The sequence below is a fragment of the Oncorhynchus nerka genome, linkage group LG22, assembly GCF_034236695.1.
Source record: "Oncorhynchus nerka isolate Pitt River linkage group LG22, Oner_Uvic_2.0, whole genome shotgun sequence".
Lineage (NCBI taxonomy): Eukaryota > Metazoa > Chordata > Actinopteri > Salmoniformes > Salmonidae > Oncorhynchus > Oncorhynchus nerka.
In genome coordinates, this window is record NC_088417.1 from 46,706,092 (window position 1) to 46,724,275 (window position 18,184).

Below are 18,184 nucleotides of genomic sequence, written 5' to 3' on the forward strand. Positions count from 1 at the left end.
AGTACGCATAAAAGCCTTCTGAAATACTTTCTCCTGGTATTGGATAAGGTTCATTGGAATGCCAAGTGACTTCACCGACAGGACTATCTAGACTTGCAGGAAATCACCCTCCTGTCTCCTCATAACATTGGGAAGAGACTGAACATATTCATAGACTACCAAAGTTTTAATAAACTACTTAACCCGTATATCAAAATAAATTGATTGCGAATTTGAATCTGTACAACCTTTGTCAGAATGGAGTTGCTTATTTCTAGTGATTCACTGCAAGTTATGTTTCAAGGGAGTACAAATAAATTGCCATTGATTGAGAGTGTTAAATAATATTATGGCCAGGCACCTCATCTGAGGAAGGGCTACTATGGAAATTGATTGGCTGCATTTATTTCTATTCACAAACTGGATCTTGTTGACGATAACAACAACAATAGCAACAAACAGGCAAAGCAGTTGTGCCTCAATCCGTTGCATGTATCGTGGCAACAGATATCTGAGCAAGGAATAACACTGTGGAGATTCACAAATACAAACAGATCCGTGAATACAATATGTGTCCATGGTAATAAATCTCATCACATTTATTCAAAGTGAGTTTGAATCGCTGGCCTCACACTATCGAAGTCATTATTAATTCACATAAGGGACATGCTCTATACTGGTCCATTAACAGGGTACAGCTATAATTTAGCAGAGATTGTTTTCATTAAGCTAAAACTGTCAACAACAGAAAAGGTCCATTGGCCACTGCCCTGCTATGCTCTTAACAATGACATATTTACACAGTTAATTTGCTCAGGGGGGGGGGGGACATGTAGAGAGCATTTAAGTGGATGTAATCATGTTTCACTGCATTTAAGCACTGCTTCAGCGCTGAAAGCCAGTACAGAACTCTTGATAAAGTTAGCTACAGTACCAACTCTCTATAAAAAACCCACCAATGGCCAACACTGCCTGTCAAACTCATGCACTTGGTAATGATCACACTGAGGAAGAGGGATATGGGAGAAATCGTGTCAGTAAAAAAAAAGCTGAGGAGGCCAGAGAAAGAGAGAGAGAGGGAAGAAGAGGAGGAGGAAGAAAATGAAGGAGAAAGACAGGAGAAAGAAATGAGGAGCCTGAGGCATCCGTGCGCTTTTAAAGGCTAAAAGCAAGGTACAAATTAGGCCCACTCAATTAAGTCTGCGAGACTTCAGCTCGGGGGACTTTCAGCTCTTCCAGAGTCACAACAACAATGGCTCGTGTGCTTTAGTCCTGATGGAGTGCTTCTGCATAGCTCTCTATCTCTCTCTTTCTCCTTCTGCACCTGCCAGTGCATTACTACAACCTATTTAGCTACTGCACTCAAACAAAAATGCTGGGTTTAAAACAACCCAATTTTGGTTATTTGGTAACCCAGCGCTGAGTAAATATTGGACAGAACACACGTTGGGTTATTGTGACCCAGCCATTCGGGTTGTTTGGATTACCCAACATGGGGTAATTTAAGCATAATTTGGGTTTTTATTCACTTTCATGCTGGGTTGATCCAGCAGCTGGGTCTTTTTAATGTAATCCATAGGCTCTTAAGGAACACTTGTGTAAGCCTCATTAAAGCTACAAATGTGTCAGTGTTCAACCTTAACATTTGATGACAATAAAACAGAACAGATGAACCGGAATGACATTTACTCTCACGGGTAGCCCAAAATAACTTCCTGAAAGTAACATCACTGCTAAGCCACACCTCCAGTCTTCTGATCTGACACACTGGGTCATATCTCAATACCACATATCATCAACAACCCAACCTTGCTCTTTTTATAGAAAACAACCCAACTAAGTGAGCCAATACCTGCAACCCAGCAGTTGGGTCATCCAAACAACACAGCATTTTCTTTTGTGTTGCTTCTCGCTGTGCCCCATATTACGGTTGTCATGTTGTTGTGTCACCAAAGCATTCAAATACATTGGATTTACAGAAGCAATTTACAGTCTCTTAATCGTAGCATTTTGGAACGCAAAAACAAACCGTGTAAACCGTGAAGATAAAGCCTGTCATTCTTGGGTTTGGGGAAAATCCAATATGTTTATGCAACAGCCTCCTAAAGGACACACCATGTTCACACTAAAAACACTCCCAATATCCTCACAGCGCTCCCCCGCAACTGTGTGAAATGAAAGCAGTGGGATGTGGGAGGTTAATGACTTTCCGCATATGTGCGTTTCACGTGGGGCCCAACTTGAAACATGTACTTAATGATTGGTATCTTTCACTTCTGTGTGGTATTTTCAAAAATGCTGACGAGCTTCCAAAGAGAGCCATAATCTACAAAAGGCCAGTAGCCACTACTCCTTGCTGGCGAAAATGTAACTGAGGAAATTCAAATTGAAAATCGAAAGGACGGCAAATTAAACTTAGGAGCTCCATGCTTCCGAGGCTAGAGACTGAAACAAGTGTCGCATGATGTGATGGAAACAAGCGGAATCTGCAAGTCCTCGGAACGAGTCCAAGTAAACAGCATCACCCCCCCCAACCTCTCGGTATGACTGATTTCAAAGTAGGAGTTATCTGCTATTAATTCAGCTCCACCACTTTGGAGGAAATAAATATAATGAGGTAGAAGGTCTGAGAGCTACCATGTGACTGTGCTGCCTTTTATCTCTAGCACCACTCCACTAAGTGAAGCACTCCGGAGAATGCAGACCATTACCAAGTTCTGCCAAGAAAGAACATCAAAATACTATATCCTCACCTAATCTACATAAAAGGATACAGAATGGATCATGTAATGAGTGGTGAATTGGTATAATACACCTTTGTTCTTTTGTTATGTTAAAGTGGCTCTATTGTGTCCCTCCAAAGGAACTCCAACTTATAATGGGACCTTCAGGGGTAACCTTGCAACATGTAAGCATGGTGGACAACCCAGTGGAGACATGGAGGGAGTAAAGGTGGAGATCAGGAGGAGGCCTACCAAATACAGTTCGAGCAGGAACCGATTCCTTATTGATCCAAAAAGAGACCTGAGCCAGGATCACCGTCATGATACAGGGAATGTAGGTCTGAATCAAGAAGAAGCCCATCTTCCTTTGCAGGTGGAAGTGAACAGTCATGATTACATATTCACCTGTCAGGAAACAAATGGAATTTATGTCTGTGGCGCAGAGTTTCTAACAGGCAACATTGTTAAATCAGAAAATCACTGGGCACAATACTGATTTGTGTTACAGACAACAGATCAGACAGTGAGTATCACGGGGGGGAGACATCATGCATACAGTACATGCATACAGTAGCACCTGTCAAATACCCCACATTGAATGTGTACCAAAAAAGCAAAGATTCAGATGAAAATTCCATTTAGAATGTACTAATGTCTTTAGATTGGAATCCTGCAAAGCCATATGCATACAGGATGCATACAGTTAGTTAACTTAGTTATCTTTTTAGGCCTATTTCTGTAAGCAATACTTAAGCATAGAGTGAATGAACACATTCTTACCTGTGTTGGATTTTAACCTCTCACTGGACACTGTCTGTCCTATTAGATCGTACTGTAGCAAGCTGGAGGACTCCTCTGGTACTTCCACAGAGAACAGTGGTCCTTTTTTCCACGTGTACACAATTTCACTCATGGGGTAGGCATCTGGACAGCAGAAATAAAAGATTCTGTAGTCAGTATGTGATCACCAGCTCTTCTGGTGGAACCATCTGTCTGACTAAGGCTTATCAAGACAACTCACAACTACCAAACTTGAGAGGACAGGCATGGCCGTCCATGGGGAAGTTCATCAGTCGCATGGGACACTCCGCATTTATAGTCAATCTGCAAAGGAATGGCAAAGAGTATTGGACACACTGTATGTACAGTAGTAACGCTCACCTATGATCATGTATAACTAAATCACACCAGCATACAGTGGGGTAGTACCATATTTTCAAAACAAAGCAATACTCATAGAAATGCGCCTGGTTAAGTATGCGTATATTGCACAGACAGCTCAACCATACCCATGTGTTCTAATGAGACTCAGATTGTCCAGTAGAACACAGAGTACTACGTAGGTCTATCCTGGACCTGGATGGCTGTGTGACTCATTAGTACCTCATGGTGTAGAGGATAGTTCCGTTCTGCATGATGCGGAACAGCTTGTTGGGAGTGGTCATGTTGTGAGAGATGGACCTCTTGCCATTCCGGAAGAATGTGTCTGGCGTCCAGATCTTGCTGACCATGAGGTTGTTGAGGCGCAGAATCTCGATGGGGCCCTCGAATTTCAACCTCTCGTCAATCCACGTTTGACGGAAGAATACGTCCATGGTGTACTCCTACAACATGGTGGTTTGGAAATCAAATCAGCAATCAATTCGTATGCAAGTGAGGGCATATATACTGTACAGTGACCTCATTTTATTTTTTGGATCAAATTGCCAGTAATAAGTCAACTTATTTCATTTCTGCAAATGAGGAGTATATTTTTCGCATTCGCGTTTTTTTCTCCAGAAATGATTGCTTATGTATACCTTTGTGTCTTTAAATATGACTGTTCTCGGATTTTTAATTAATAGATTTTAGGTGTGCATTAAAATTAGCATTTTTTTGCAAACACTATATATCCATTGTTTAGCTGGAATGGGATGTTCATATACAGCATATTTGACTGTGATATGTATTCACCTACTGTATCTATCTTAAGATGAATGGACTAGTCACTTTTATAAGTCACTGCTAAATGACTAAAATGTCAAATGTAACTGTTTTACATACAGATCTCATATTCCAGCATTGATTCGTTTTATATAAATCTATGATGTGTACAGTTCTTTATTCAAAATGTAGTTAGTTGTTTGTTACATTTGACCGTGTAAAACCTAGCAGTACTACTTATTTATCTGAGAGTGAGGCAGATATATATAGCGTTTTGCAAAAAACTACGATTATTTGTCTCTGAAATGAAACCATCAAGTGATAGATTTTAAACAAATACATGTCTGTCATTGAACAACCCCATGCCATGATTAGATAGTGGAAAAACAAAACCAATCTCTTTCATAAGTTCTTTTAAACAATAAAAGTGAATTTACCAACATTTCAGAAAATGGATATATAGTGTTTTGGGGGAAAAAAAATCATATTTTAAAGTATCCCCTCTGTGTTGTTTGTGATCTGTTTAATTACTGTGCATATCCATATTTCTCAACTCCTCTATATGAAAACAAATTACTGAAGATCCAAACGGTAACCATGGATATGGCTTTTTCAATCCGGGAATGCTTTTTTACAAAATGGATGGCTTTACTGCTCTGAAGGGTCTTATCTATACTGCCTGTAGGATGGCTACTAATGTATCACATGGTATAGTGGGTAAAGGAAATAAAACGATCAGCAGGCTCGGGACCCTCACTGGCAGAGATTGTCAACCAGATTAAAATCCCTAAGCTGCACTAATGACATTCTGCCCAAATGCCAGAATAATATGGCTGGTAGGAACATGACTTGAGACTGTGGAGGGACATTCTAGGACTGAGAGCAACAAGCAATTATCTGTCTGCAATAACACAAGTGTGTATTGAAATATCCATAAATTGCCATTACTCTGGAGTCTTGTGTTATAGAAATGGACTGGATGAAGTAGTACTGCGGCCACATACCATCTCAACATCTGACACTGGACCAAAGCTGGTTACAAAGATGTCTGTTTTGACCTCGGTAACTGGACCTACAAAGATAAGTGTTGGTTTGGCATAAGACAAAGCCAAATAAACATACCTCTTCAATCTAAAAACAAAAGGAAACATGTAAATCTAAAAACAAAAGGAAACATGTAAATCTAAAAACAAAAGGAAACATGTAAATCTAAAAACAAAAGGAAACATGTTAATCTAAAAACAAAAGGAAACATGTTAATCTAAAAACAAAAGGAAGCACGTAAAATATTGACAAGATAAAAACGCTGTTATTGTTAATGATATCCCATTGCCAGTTTACATTTACTAGACCTGTGGAGGTGTTGGATATCTCACAAGTCAGCACAATAACATCCCTTTGTAGGATTGGCCCTATGTGAGAAAGACACCCTAAGTGGGTAAATAAATTGACTGGACACTCGAGGGCACACATTTGAGTTATAGTAAGTGCACCAAAAGCAGCTTCCAACGATCGGATAGTGAGTGACCAATAATTGGGGTATATCCGGAACATAAGTGCCTCAGCACAGTGGAAAGTACAACTTTATCTACTGAGTGAGAAGACTGGAATTTAACATCTTTAAAAACAACCTGTTAGAATGTTAAAATATGCATTACTGTACCTCCAAATCCAGGTCGCAGTCTGTTGTCATATCCATCCAGTAATCTATCCAATATACGCGTAATGTTATCCAAATAGATATTCCCATCAATCTCGGTCGATTTCGGATTATTTCCCCAAACATTGCTCACACTGTAAACAAAGTACATCTTCATTATCTGTCGCCTTATTCTACTCGGTGCAACTTGTTACTGCATCAAAGTTGCATAATTTACATCGATCAACATCCTAACATGCGTAAAGTCGGAGAAGAATAGTTACTTGTACTCACCAGGACAGAAAAAATAAAGTGAAAACGAAAGCCATGCCTCGTAAACACTTCACAGCCTAAAAGCCCTGGTCAACTGTTATAATTTGCATATTCCATCATTTAAAACCATTATAAAACACCGATCACGCGGCTTAGTGTAAAAAGCAAAGGCATTTGCGCCAGTCCTGCTCTTCTTCACCAGTGCGGTTGCGCCTCATCTGACTCGCTCAGTTGAAAAACTAAAGAGTTTTAAGAGACTGAAGAGCAGGGACGGAGGGCATTGAAAATAATCGAATAAGGCATTATGGGACATTAGAAGGGAGAAATCAACTGATAGTTTTGGCGGGGAATTAGCAAGGACCGGTTTGGAGATTTGGAAAAGGCTCAAATGTCGTGCTGCAAGAGATTACACCAGAGATGGTTTAAATGTTTGTGGTGGAGAGCATTCTACAGATGTTAATTCATAACAAAGTTGAGGAGATAAAGCATCAATACTCATTGCCTGTTGACCTTGGACATGTCAAACAGCTTTTCAGTCTGTTCATGCTTGTTCAAATCTTCTGCATGTCAGCATGTGTTAACAAATACAAATAAAGGAGAAAAGCCTAGGATGGTGGTGGTGGTGGTGGTGGCAAGGCAGGAGTAGTAGTAGGAGGTTTGCTGGCTCACTCAACTCTCGCTGACCTGGAGTGACATTGTCCAAATTTCAAATTTGACTGTTACAACAAAAAAAGTATTACTTGTGTTATACCACTTAGATAGAATCATAGTTGTATGGACACATTGATTCTGACAAGTACAGTAACAACTGATCTCATTTCAAATAGGAAATAGGGGAATATTTCATACAGCGCAAAGACAAATGGGAGAGAAAAGTGCTTTGTGCAGTCAAATATGATATGCTATTTAGTTCAAATAAGTTCTCTGCCACAATCTCTACTTTGATTTTCTATTAATATTTTATTCATATTTTGTGCTTATCTTCTACTGTGTTAGTCTGTACAAAACATGGCAGACCACTTTTACATATCCTTTAAATGAAGGGTATAACATATTCACCATATTTATAATTTATCTAACGGAGATACATGTTTTCTAAAAAAAAAAGAAGCGCGAAAAGTGTTATAAATGATTTATGCAATGATATCCCACAATCATAGTGTTATTGTACTCAATATGTAAGTTATATAATGTTATAAATGCACTTTGAACAGTGTACACCCACCTCATCTCCTTCAAGATGTGGTGCAGTGGGTAACGCTGTGTCTACGTTTTAGAAAATGTGTTAAATGTAGGCGGTCAAGGGAATAGTCATGAAAATATACACTGAGTGTACAAAACATTAGGAACATCTGGCTAATATTGAGTTGCACCGCCCTTTGCCCTCAGAACAGCCTCAATTTGTTGGGGCATGGGCTACAAGGTGTTAAAAGCATTACACAGGGATGCTGGCCCATGTTGACTCCAATGATTCCCACAGTTGTGTGAAGTTGGCTGGATGTCCTTTGGGTGGTGGACAATTCTTGATACACATGAGAAACTGTAAAGCGTGAAAACCCAGCAGTGTTGCAATTCTTGACACACTCAAACTGGTGCGCCCGGCACCTACCACCATACCCCGTTCAAAGGCACTTAAATCTTTGTCATGGCCATTCACCATCTGAAATGCACACATGCACAATCCATATCTCTATTGTCTCAAGGCTAAACAATCCTTCTTTAACTTGTCTCCTCCCCTTCATCTACACGGATTGAAGTGAATTTAACAGGTGACATCAATAAGGGATCATACACAGCTTCACCTGGATAATGTTTTGTACACCACGGGCTAACACAGTGTTGTGGCCTGCAGGAGACCTGAGTTTGACCCTAGGAAGGTCACATGGTCAGCCCTGGTGATAGCAGCAGAAGCACTGATAGCGATGGTAGTGATAATGATTGCGGTTCTGTGTAGCTCAGTTGTTAGAGCATGATGCTTCCAATGTCAAGGTTGTGGGTTCGTATCCCATAGAGGGCTGGCAGTAGTAAAAATGATGCACTGTCAGTTGCTCTGGATGACAACATCTGTAAAAAAAAAAAAAAGATGGTAGCAGTGGTTGAATTAACATTATAGTAAACATTACTGTGTAATATGATTCATTTAGCATTAATGGAAGCCATGCTCTGAGCCAAGATGCCCTTTAGGAAGGGAGCTTATTTCAGATTTCACTGGTGTGAATCTGCTTGGCATGCTATGTAATGCCACCATTGAAATGACACAGGGCCATTACCCTAATCCACCTCCATGGCAGTGAGGTTTAAGCACCGTGCAATGGGCACAGCATTATTCATCACATGAGCCGTGCCATCCATTATGGGAATAGGGGTCCGTTCAGAAACAGGGGCTTCAACCACAGATCATTAAGAAGAGGTAGAACCATGACCATCACATCTCTGTTGAAGCGGCCGAGGCGTGCTCCCTGACTGACACACACACACACACAAATCCACGATGGTGTCCCAGAGTGCACTGATGCAGAGATAGATATGGTGATTTTTAAAGCTTTGCTGTTCTTTGGAGCATCATCTATGTCATAAAGTGCCAAATGGTCAAAGATAGTGCCGCTGAAAGGCATTTTGGCCCACAAGTGGAGCCGAATTGCTAATTGTCCAGATACAACATATCCTACTCTGGGAAGCATTCATTCTGGTTCATTACATTCAATATGCAGTGTTTGAATTAAAGGTATCTCTGGATCGTTGAACAGATCACTTGAATCTTACGAGTTGAACTGCGTACATGTTAATAATGATAATAATGGATTATATTAACATTGTGCATTATACAGCTCTCAAAGCACTTCATATTGCACAGGGGTAACTTGAGGGCTAACTACACTCATCGCCAATGTTTATTTCTGCACTGTAGACATTTTGAGCCAGGATATCACACACATCAACGGTGAGGGTTTTCCATTCCATTTTTGAAGATACAAATATTTTACATGACTTGTGTCATAACTGAGTCACTCCAGAGATGACAAACTAAACTTGATTAAGCCTCTGACGACGTCTGAGTGTTCGCAAATAACTCTTGATTTTCAAGTATTATAATTCAATCAAGCAGCTTTCCCAGTGCCTTGCAGTTACTTGCTTCACAGAAACCTTTTTCTAACTCCCTGACCTTTGTAAAAGAGACCTTTACCAAATTGCCTGAGAAACTAGAACATTTGGTACTTTGTTTTGGTCAGTACAACAACTTCTGGGCATACTCAGCATCTCCAGCAGAAAAAAGCAGACATTATTTATGCAATGAAATGTTATTGTTCATAATTGTGCATTGACATGGAATGAAGGAAAGTTAACTTTATTCACCCCACCAACTTTAGTAGTGTACATTTCAACAGCATGGTCGCAACACAACTCCCAATAGACCCTTGTAAGGCAACCAACTGCAATTGAAACTTCAGCTCTATGGACAGTGGCATAATCCTACCAGACCTAGGTAAGGCGGTCTTAAAACTTCAGCACCATGGACAGCAGCAGAAGGTTAGCTAATGCTGTGGTGTACTAAGAGGCAGTCAAAGCATTTCATGATAATTTTAAAAAAGCTAGTAAAAGATCAGGCTGAGGAGCAGGCCCTCCTCCACTAAAATACAGACACCAGCTTGTGACCCAGTGAATGTCCTATTTTACAGCCAGCTGATCTGGGACATGTTGTTGTCATTGAGTGTCAGTCTCTTTCAATACTAATTATATCCCCTGTTTACTGCATAACCTCTTTAGTTATTAACATCAACTCTGGGTAAACACCAGATTACACCCTTTCTCTAATTCTATGAGATCAATGTCTACTTTTAATCCAAGTTTGTATTCAGATTACACCCTTTCTCTAATTCTATGAGATCAATGTCTACTTTTAATCCAAGTTTGTATTCAATGACATATTAGTCCAAATGTATAAAGTAAATGTGTTTAATACTTGTCAAAATCTGAAGCAATTCTGTAGTGCTGTGTTATATTTAACATACCGCCAACAGTGGATGTGGCAATTCTGCTTTATTATACAGTATCTATGGTAACGGCTCGCTGTTACAAAAAAAGAAACTCAGTGAGTCAAGTCAAAGTCAGAGAGCCTGCAGAGGTGGTGTGGGTGGGCAGTGGTTGTTCTGAGGTAAGCCTAGCAGGGCTCTTCTGTGAGGGGGCAGAGAAGGGGGGGCAAAATAGGAGACATAGGAGGAGTGAGGAGCAGATGTTGACATGAGGGTCTCACGTGGGAGGTCTGCTGGTGGAAGAGCTCCAGTTACTCCGTTGGAATCTCCATATTTGAAGCCAAGACACCAAAAGGCACTGTTTGGCAAGGTTGCTCGGATATTCTTCCCAACTGTGGCTGAAAGCTGACACTCACCCCAAGACCCTCACCCCAGATTTGGCGATGGTGTCCATTGTCGTGTCGTGTAAAGGGCGCTGTGACCTTGAGAAACAGCAGGTGGCGCCTCCTCCTGTTGGTGGCAGTTAATGAGGCATAGAGGATGGCTGATGGTCTCTGTTTTTACTGGTTATCTACAGTTTCAAAACGTAGCTCACTCCTGGCATTGGCAAGGAAACTGTTTATAGTCATAGCCAAAGCAACCTGGTGTCACAGTGGGGGGAAACCACATGTCTGCTGAAGAACATAAACAAATGTAAAGATTGGCGTTATAATTTCCATTTTGGAGCAGCTATGACATATTGTATGTACATTATAGATATCAAAAACGTTTGACGTCAATAACTTAAGTTCTTCAAATGATTTCACAACAACTTTAGAAACAGCATGTAAATGTATATACAGTTTATGCTACTCTATGCCGTGTTTCTTTTGGCATGAGAAACAGTTCTGAGAAACATCAAGTTCATGTTGAAATACAGCTTGCTTTGGAAATCAGACTTTGTTCAATGAGTCGGCTATGATCGGTCCTTCGAGTACCAGATGTCCTTTTTGAGTTTTTGTGCTTTGATGATCTGTTTTAATTGGCAAAGCTCTTTGATTTCATCACTATAAGACTACTTTGACGAAACATCTTGTCAAGAGAGGCATCATTAAAATGTACATTTTAGGGCCGTTTAATTGTGATCCTCTATTTAACCTTTTTCTTCAAAGGGTCAAGGTCACACAGAGTGATTCTCGGTAGTCTTAAACTAATATAATTTGAAACAAAAGTATATACCTCACACACATGGTTCTGGACAACAACAAAAAAAGAAAACACCTGTCCCATGTCAGATATAGAGTTGAAATGTATTCCATTTTGAGATTACCTCCCAATATTACACTTTATATACACACCACAGAAGACTGAAATATAACAAAAAGTTTGACATAGAAACACCCGATTGTCATCAATTTTTATATATATATATATATATATATATATTCATTTGGAAATTCAGAAAAATATGAATAACATTCCACCCAAGAGGCCAAATGGGGTGCTTTTGGTCATTGACTGCAAGAAAGGGCTACTCAACACTGTAAGTGCAGTCATCATTTCACTGCATGTTAAATACACAAAAACTGTTCATTGTGGTGGAAAACAATGTGATTGCAATTTTGATACATGACGCACTGTACGTACTACAGGTATATACACCAAACATCAAAATTATAATCCAAAAGATGGGTTTTGAAAAACTATGCCTCAAAAGATACGAGTCCCATCTAGCTTCAATGTGCCACCCCGGCATCCTGCCACGTCGCCATCTCACTTTGGTACCTGGCCATGTCAGACGTCCACAGGGGGTCTATACACAGATCTGTGACCAGGTGCAAACTCCCCACATTAGGTTTGTCAAAAATAATCCAGTCTGTCCACACATATGGATACTGCTTTCAATAATCATGTGATGATGTTGTTTTCATGTATTACACTTTATGTAGGATATTGTGTGTGTGTGTGTGTGTGCGTGCGTTCGTGCGTGAATACACCCCTGGTTAGAATGAACAGTCTGCAAAGAATGCTATTGTAATTTCATAGCTAGCTAATAATTAAAAAGATGAAACCTATTGTGCTCCAATTTACAATAAATTGCTTGCTCCTGAGTAGGTACATCATAATTACAAGTGTATCCTTTGCAACAGCAATGTACTTACTACATAACATTTGATTCAATATACAACACATGGAATTAACTTCAGCAAGTGGATCTGTAAACACACAGTCCATGTTCCATTGTGTAACAACCTATACTGATAAACAGTAATTATATAGCAGTTCCTAAGAAATAATATCGTTGTAGTTAGGCAACACAGGCTAGGTATAGAGGCAACACAGGCTAGGTATAGAGGCAACACTATGTGTGTGTGCGTGGACACAATATGTGTGTGTGTTATGTGTGCGTGCGTGCGTATGTAGTGCATGTGTGTACGTGCGTGTAATTTTGCTTTGAGTACACTGAGGGATGCACTCAGTGTCCTTCCCAAGCTATTTCTCTATTATGCAGATGTGGAATCATAATTTGATCACCCTGTTGCAGGAGAACTTTCCTGCAATGCAGGAAATGGAAAACTTGTAGCGTATTTAGAGATTTAAAAAGGCTTCTGAAATTTGTCATTTACACTTAGACATTTTAAATGTGATTTTCTCTTACGAAAAATGCATCAACACCTATAAAAATGTCCATTAATAATAAATATAATCCACATAATAATTCTAATTTCCTGTTGCTTGCAGGCTTATTTTCCAGCTGTACGGTAGCCAAAAACTGTCTCAAATGAAGATCCTACATTGGTATACGTTTCCTTTCATCTGAAACGTAATATTAAATCAGACACCAGAGACAACTAAAATAATATTGACTTCAGTAAGGAGATTGCAATACTTGTCAACACTCAAGTAAAAAGAAGAACTGCAACATCATGTAACTTTAGTATTTATCATTTTGAAATGAGTCCGGGAATGTGTCTGTACATTATTTTTTACGACTAATGTACAGCATTTCAGTATTCAGTATTTGAACTTTGACCTTTCCAGTGTATTAGTTTAACCGGCAAACATAGCACATCACAGAGTGTGTACCATTGTGAGAGGACTGCTAATGTTGACTTTCTTCCTCTTTTTCCTTGCTTGTGGTAACAGTGCGACCCAAAGTCGTGGCAGATGATACGCTGTGGTGTGCTATCTGTGTCCACAGGCTCTCTGCACAAACACGCTAGACTGGCCTCTCTCTCCATCAATACCCTTCATGCCAGCAAACAAACCCTGTACTTAAACACAGACAAAAACGCTGTATTCCAATACATGGTGTGATGCAGTTTGACTGGACATGAGGGAGAAAATATGACTGGTGTTTGATTATGAAGAGTCAGTAACCTATCAGTCACTTGTAAACCTATGCTCTTCAGTCTTTGTGCTGAGAGGAAGTCTGTTTGACCTTGGAGAGGAAACACGTGAAAATAAAAACTCTCTGAAAGCAACATGACCAAGTGTTGAATACTTGAGATGTTATTAAGAAGTGTAGAGCAAATTAACAATTATTAGAAGGGGTAGTGGCTGGGACAGGGGTTTATGTGCATTCATGATGGATAACAAACGACAGATGAGTGAATGAATGAACTAGTGACAATTTAACAAACCATTTTTATTGTATTGTGCATGGTGTGTTTTTATGTATCTGATGTAAACCACAATGGAAGCCAAATACACATGTCAGTTTTTAGCAAATGGACAATAAAGCTTTTGAATTAGACCTTGTTGTTTATTTACAAGTTTGTCCACTGAGGCCTATGGTTTTAATGACAGATGTTCTAATGGTTATTTGTCTAACTGAGGGAAGAGTTTCTCTCTCTCTCTACATGGTCTAATTACAATCTCAGAAAAGCTGGGTTATTCAGCTACTTTCCAAAAACATAATCTCATGCATAGCAAATCAAGTAACCAGGCTACAAGTAAACCGATATGAAACAAAATATACCCCAAGAGGGGACTTCAACATTCAATTGTCCAATAATATCCACTAATATCATGTTGATGTAGGTCTACACATGTGGCAGCTAGTAGCTCAATGATACACATCTTAATTGTGGGTTGTTAAGGAATGACAGATGAGAGGGATGTTGATTAATTGTGACTATTGCCCAGGGGTCTCGTGCGCTCTCTGCCCAGTGCCGTGCGCCATTGCATTTGTATTCCACCAACGCTTGTCCACTTTTACAAAGTGGCATATGTCCGTTTCAGGAGTGGGTAGCGCTTGATTTGAAATGTATAGCATACTTGATATTGTTCATGTATTCTATCGGCCTCGGGGCGCATTATTGACGCAATAGCAACAGCGAGTGGTAATGAAACCAATTTGAACACGCCTTTGCAAGTTTGCGTCAAAACCCCGAACCCGTAAGAGAGGTGCAATGGGTGAAATTGATTGGGAAGTTGAGTCATGTCATAAAAACTTTGTGGAGCAACCCACCTTGAAAGAGAGAGAGAGAGCGCGCAAGCGAGCGAGCACATCCAGCCCAGCGCATGGGTAGCCTAATTTCTAATTCCAAACTGGCGTCGACTATTTCACGAATGCTCTGACATTATAGGTTTATATAGCCTATACATGTTGTGTTCGAATGATTTCAATCTAGGTCTACATATTCTGAATATTGATCAATTCCATATGTTCCGTCGCTGCCCTGCCCCTCTAAACGCACCACTAACAAATAATCCGATTATTACCTATTACTGCTCATCATTCTGCGCCTCAAAACATCCTGGATCACGCGCACTCTGAGCTGTAGCTACGAACGTTCTCTCTCTCTCGCCCGTGAAAGAGAGAAAACGTGAGGCGAAAGATAAGAGAACGTGTGTAGCTACAGCTCAGAGTGCGCGCATATTATGTACACACACTCACACACACACACTGTTAAATAGTTGTCCCTCCCAATGTTCTATCGAAGCATGCAACAACCACTAATCTGTTGAAGCATACATTGATGTTAGATAAAGTAGCCGATGCAACACTTCATCCTAATTGCTAATGTTGTAGTTTTTAAACATTCCTTCTAAGTGGAATAAAACATAGATATGAACGGAAAATAAGAACGTAAAGTGTTATCTATAAACGTTTGTTTCACACGTTTTAGAAAATCATGAAGGGCGAGTGAGATCCATCCGTTTGTATCTAACTAACTTGTAGGCTTCGCTTGCCCATTAAAACATTTTCTCTGGCAGGGAAATTGCTCTATACCACCAGCATCAGCAGCCACTGCTTCTTGATGTTGTGGTAAGAAATGCGCATGCGTCCCACACTGGAATTACTGCACTGGCCAGAATAAGTTGGATCTCGTCTGTCTTCACTGAAATCCAAATTCATATCAAAACTATGGCGGTGTTGAAAATAAGAAAAATGAGCTGCTTTGGGGTTTGGACCTTTCCTGTAATAGTGGCCGTGGTCTGTGCGCAAAGGTAAGTGGTCAGTTTAGATGCTCTTCTCTTTGTATGGCTGTGCTGTACACTGTACTGTAGAAAAACTGTAGAAAACAGTTCAATAATGCCTTCAGAAGCCTGTAAATATAATCATGTATTCCTTCTCTTTCTCTAGTGTCAATGACCCTAGCAATATGTCAATCGTAAAAGAAACTGTGGATAGACTGTTGAAAGGATATGACATTCGCTTGAGGCCGGATTTCGGAGGTAATTGAAATAATTTAATACAAACTCTAATTGACGTTTCTGTTGTCAGCCCTATAACACCCAGTTGTTGCTCTAATTGGGTGGATCGCGCAAATCCCTTCTCATTTTATAAAAGTTAAACGCACATAGTTTACCCACCGGTTGTCCAGGTAGCCTATAGATACATTTGGCCACCTCGTTCCACATGTGCTAAACGACACGGATTAGAAACACTTTATAACACAATACCAGAAGGGTATTTTACATTGTAGGCTCAATCGACGATACACATTTTGACTGTAGTGTCATGAAACGTGATTTTCAATTCCCCAACCCAGTGTTATCTCGGCGATTTGTGTCTTGCCGAGGCTACCTTACGAACGTGCTCATCTCTCTATTCAGGTGTAAAAGCGGTCGACATAGGTACACACTTTCAATTTCCTCGGAATCACTTAGACGAAATAAACACCATGCACGGTGTTTTGCGATGGACATCAGAGGCACCGTGCGCACCTGTTTTTTTTATTATTTAAATGCCCATATTGTTTCGTGTTATCTGGCTGACAGCAAGTCAATGAATGATTGCTCTCGAGTGTTGATGGCACGCAGTTGCTATAATTCAAAGTGTTATACCACATTTGTGGTTTATGGTATTCCTTTTATAAACCCCCCAAAATAATGAAATGGTTAACATTACGGTCCGTTTTGTTGATTTGTTGCAGGTCCCCCTGTGGAAGTGGGGATGAATATAGACATAGCCAGCATAGACATGGTATCTGAAGTCAATATGGTAAGTACTCGATTATCACCCTCTCCTAATGATGTGTGGGTATTGCTCTGATATTCCACGCACGGTCTTTCCCAAAGGAAACCCCCCAGCGCACTGCACGGAATAGGCTACCAGTCTAACCGATGCTATCAAAAATAGTTCGTCTTCTCACAGCTGCATTGATCTGCTGGATATTGTCAATACGCCTACGGTGATTGCTTGCATAATAGGGAAGGAACAATCCAAAAACCTTCAGACGTCATCTCAATGGCAACCACCCATTTTACTATGACTATCGACGTTTTTAAATTCACACCTATAGGCCTACAATGTTGTTGCTAATCCACCCATAACAGAGTTTCACAACTGTGAATGTTTTCTGAAAACATGTTTCAGGTTGTAACCTGAATTTCAAATTATGTCAGTTGATTATGGAAGCTCCTGCCTTATGGGATGAACACAAGGGGTTGGTTGACATGTCACTTACCTGTGTTTGAGAAGAGTGAACAAGGTGGTTTGAGTCTTTGTAATGTGTTTACATGTAGTGGTAGCCTGGAAATACTAATGTTTCAAGGAATTTACGAAGTGCATACTGCTGGAGACAAGTTTTGCTTCATGCAAGAGCATCCCCTAGTGCTACTTAGTCAGAACTGCACATCAATGTAAAGGGTGACAGATTTTCCAGGCTTTGACTGAGAGGAAAGGTCCCTCCACCAAACCCTTGGGTATGTTTTGGATAGAAATCCGTGGCTATGCTTCCAGTCATATCAATATATCTCTGCTATTAGTGTGTTCTCAGTTGTGTTGTCATTTCTCAGATTTGACACGTGTTACGAGAAAACATACGCTTCCATTTTTTTTTACATGACACTGAAACTGCTATTATTATTATAAATATAAATAATATTTTTAATGCATGTATTTAGATTACTGCTGAGTTCGTGTACAATGACTGCATTTGTGATGAAATAGCAGACACATACAAAGGTCTAGCTTTGCTCAGGTACATTTCAACTCTACTGGTTGTTGAAATGATGTTTTCCAGTGTTAATGGGACTCATCATGATACGAGGTTGAGAGCACACAATTGACTGTTTTCGGCACAAATACCCATAGGCTTTAGTTTAAACTGTTGTCATCATAGTCATCCCCCACACCAACTGTAATTCCAGTTTCGTTTATTGTATAAAAGAAGATGTATGATTTACAAGATGTTACTCGTGGAAGATGCCCCTGTCATCCATATTAGCATGCATTTGCATGA

The 18,184-nt window shown here is 40.0% G+C and overlaps 2 protein-coding genes across 2 annotated transcripts in view; one reads left to right on the forward strand and one right to left on the reverse strand.

Moving 5' to 3' along the window:
* Window positions 1-6,754, reverse strand: part of LOC115105263 (gamma-aminobutyric acid receptor subunit alpha-6-like) — a 39,461-nt gene extending 32,707 nt beyond the window's left edge. Inside the window, exons 1-7 of the mRNA XM_029627065.2 lie at window positions 6,559-6,754; window positions 6,289-6,419; window positions 5,630-5,697; window positions 4,086-4,306; window positions 3,724-3,806; window positions 3,483-3,626; window positions 2,955-3,107 (exon numbers count right to left, since the gene is read on the reverse strand). Of these exons, the coding sequence (XP_029482925.2) occupies window positions 2,955-3,107; window positions 3,483-3,626; window positions 3,724-3,806; window positions 4,086-4,306; window positions 5,630-5,697; window positions 6,289-6,419; window positions 6,559-6,593 (835 nt within the window). The 5' untranslated portion in view covers window positions 6,594-6,754. The remainder of the gene's footprint in view (window positions 1-2,954; window positions 3,108-3,482; window positions 3,627-3,723; window positions 3,807-4,085; window positions 4,307-5,629; window positions 5,698-6,288; window positions 6,420-6,558) is intronic.
* A 9,047-nt stretch (window positions 6,755-15,801) lies between these two features.
* LOC115105264 (gamma-aminobutyric acid receptor subunit beta-2) overlaps window positions 15,802-18,184 on the forward strand; it is an 86,180-nt gene continuing 83,797 nt past the window's right edge. The window contains exons 1-3 of the mRNA XM_029627066.2: window positions 15,802-15,944; window positions 16,081-16,172; window positions 16,874-16,941. Coding sequence (XP_029482926.1) covers window positions 15,862-15,944; window positions 16,081-16,172; window positions 16,874-16,941 — 243 coding nt within the window. The 5' untranslated portion in view covers window positions 15,802-15,861. The remainder of the gene's footprint in view (window positions 15,945-16,080; window positions 16,173-16,873; window positions 16,942-18,184) is intronic.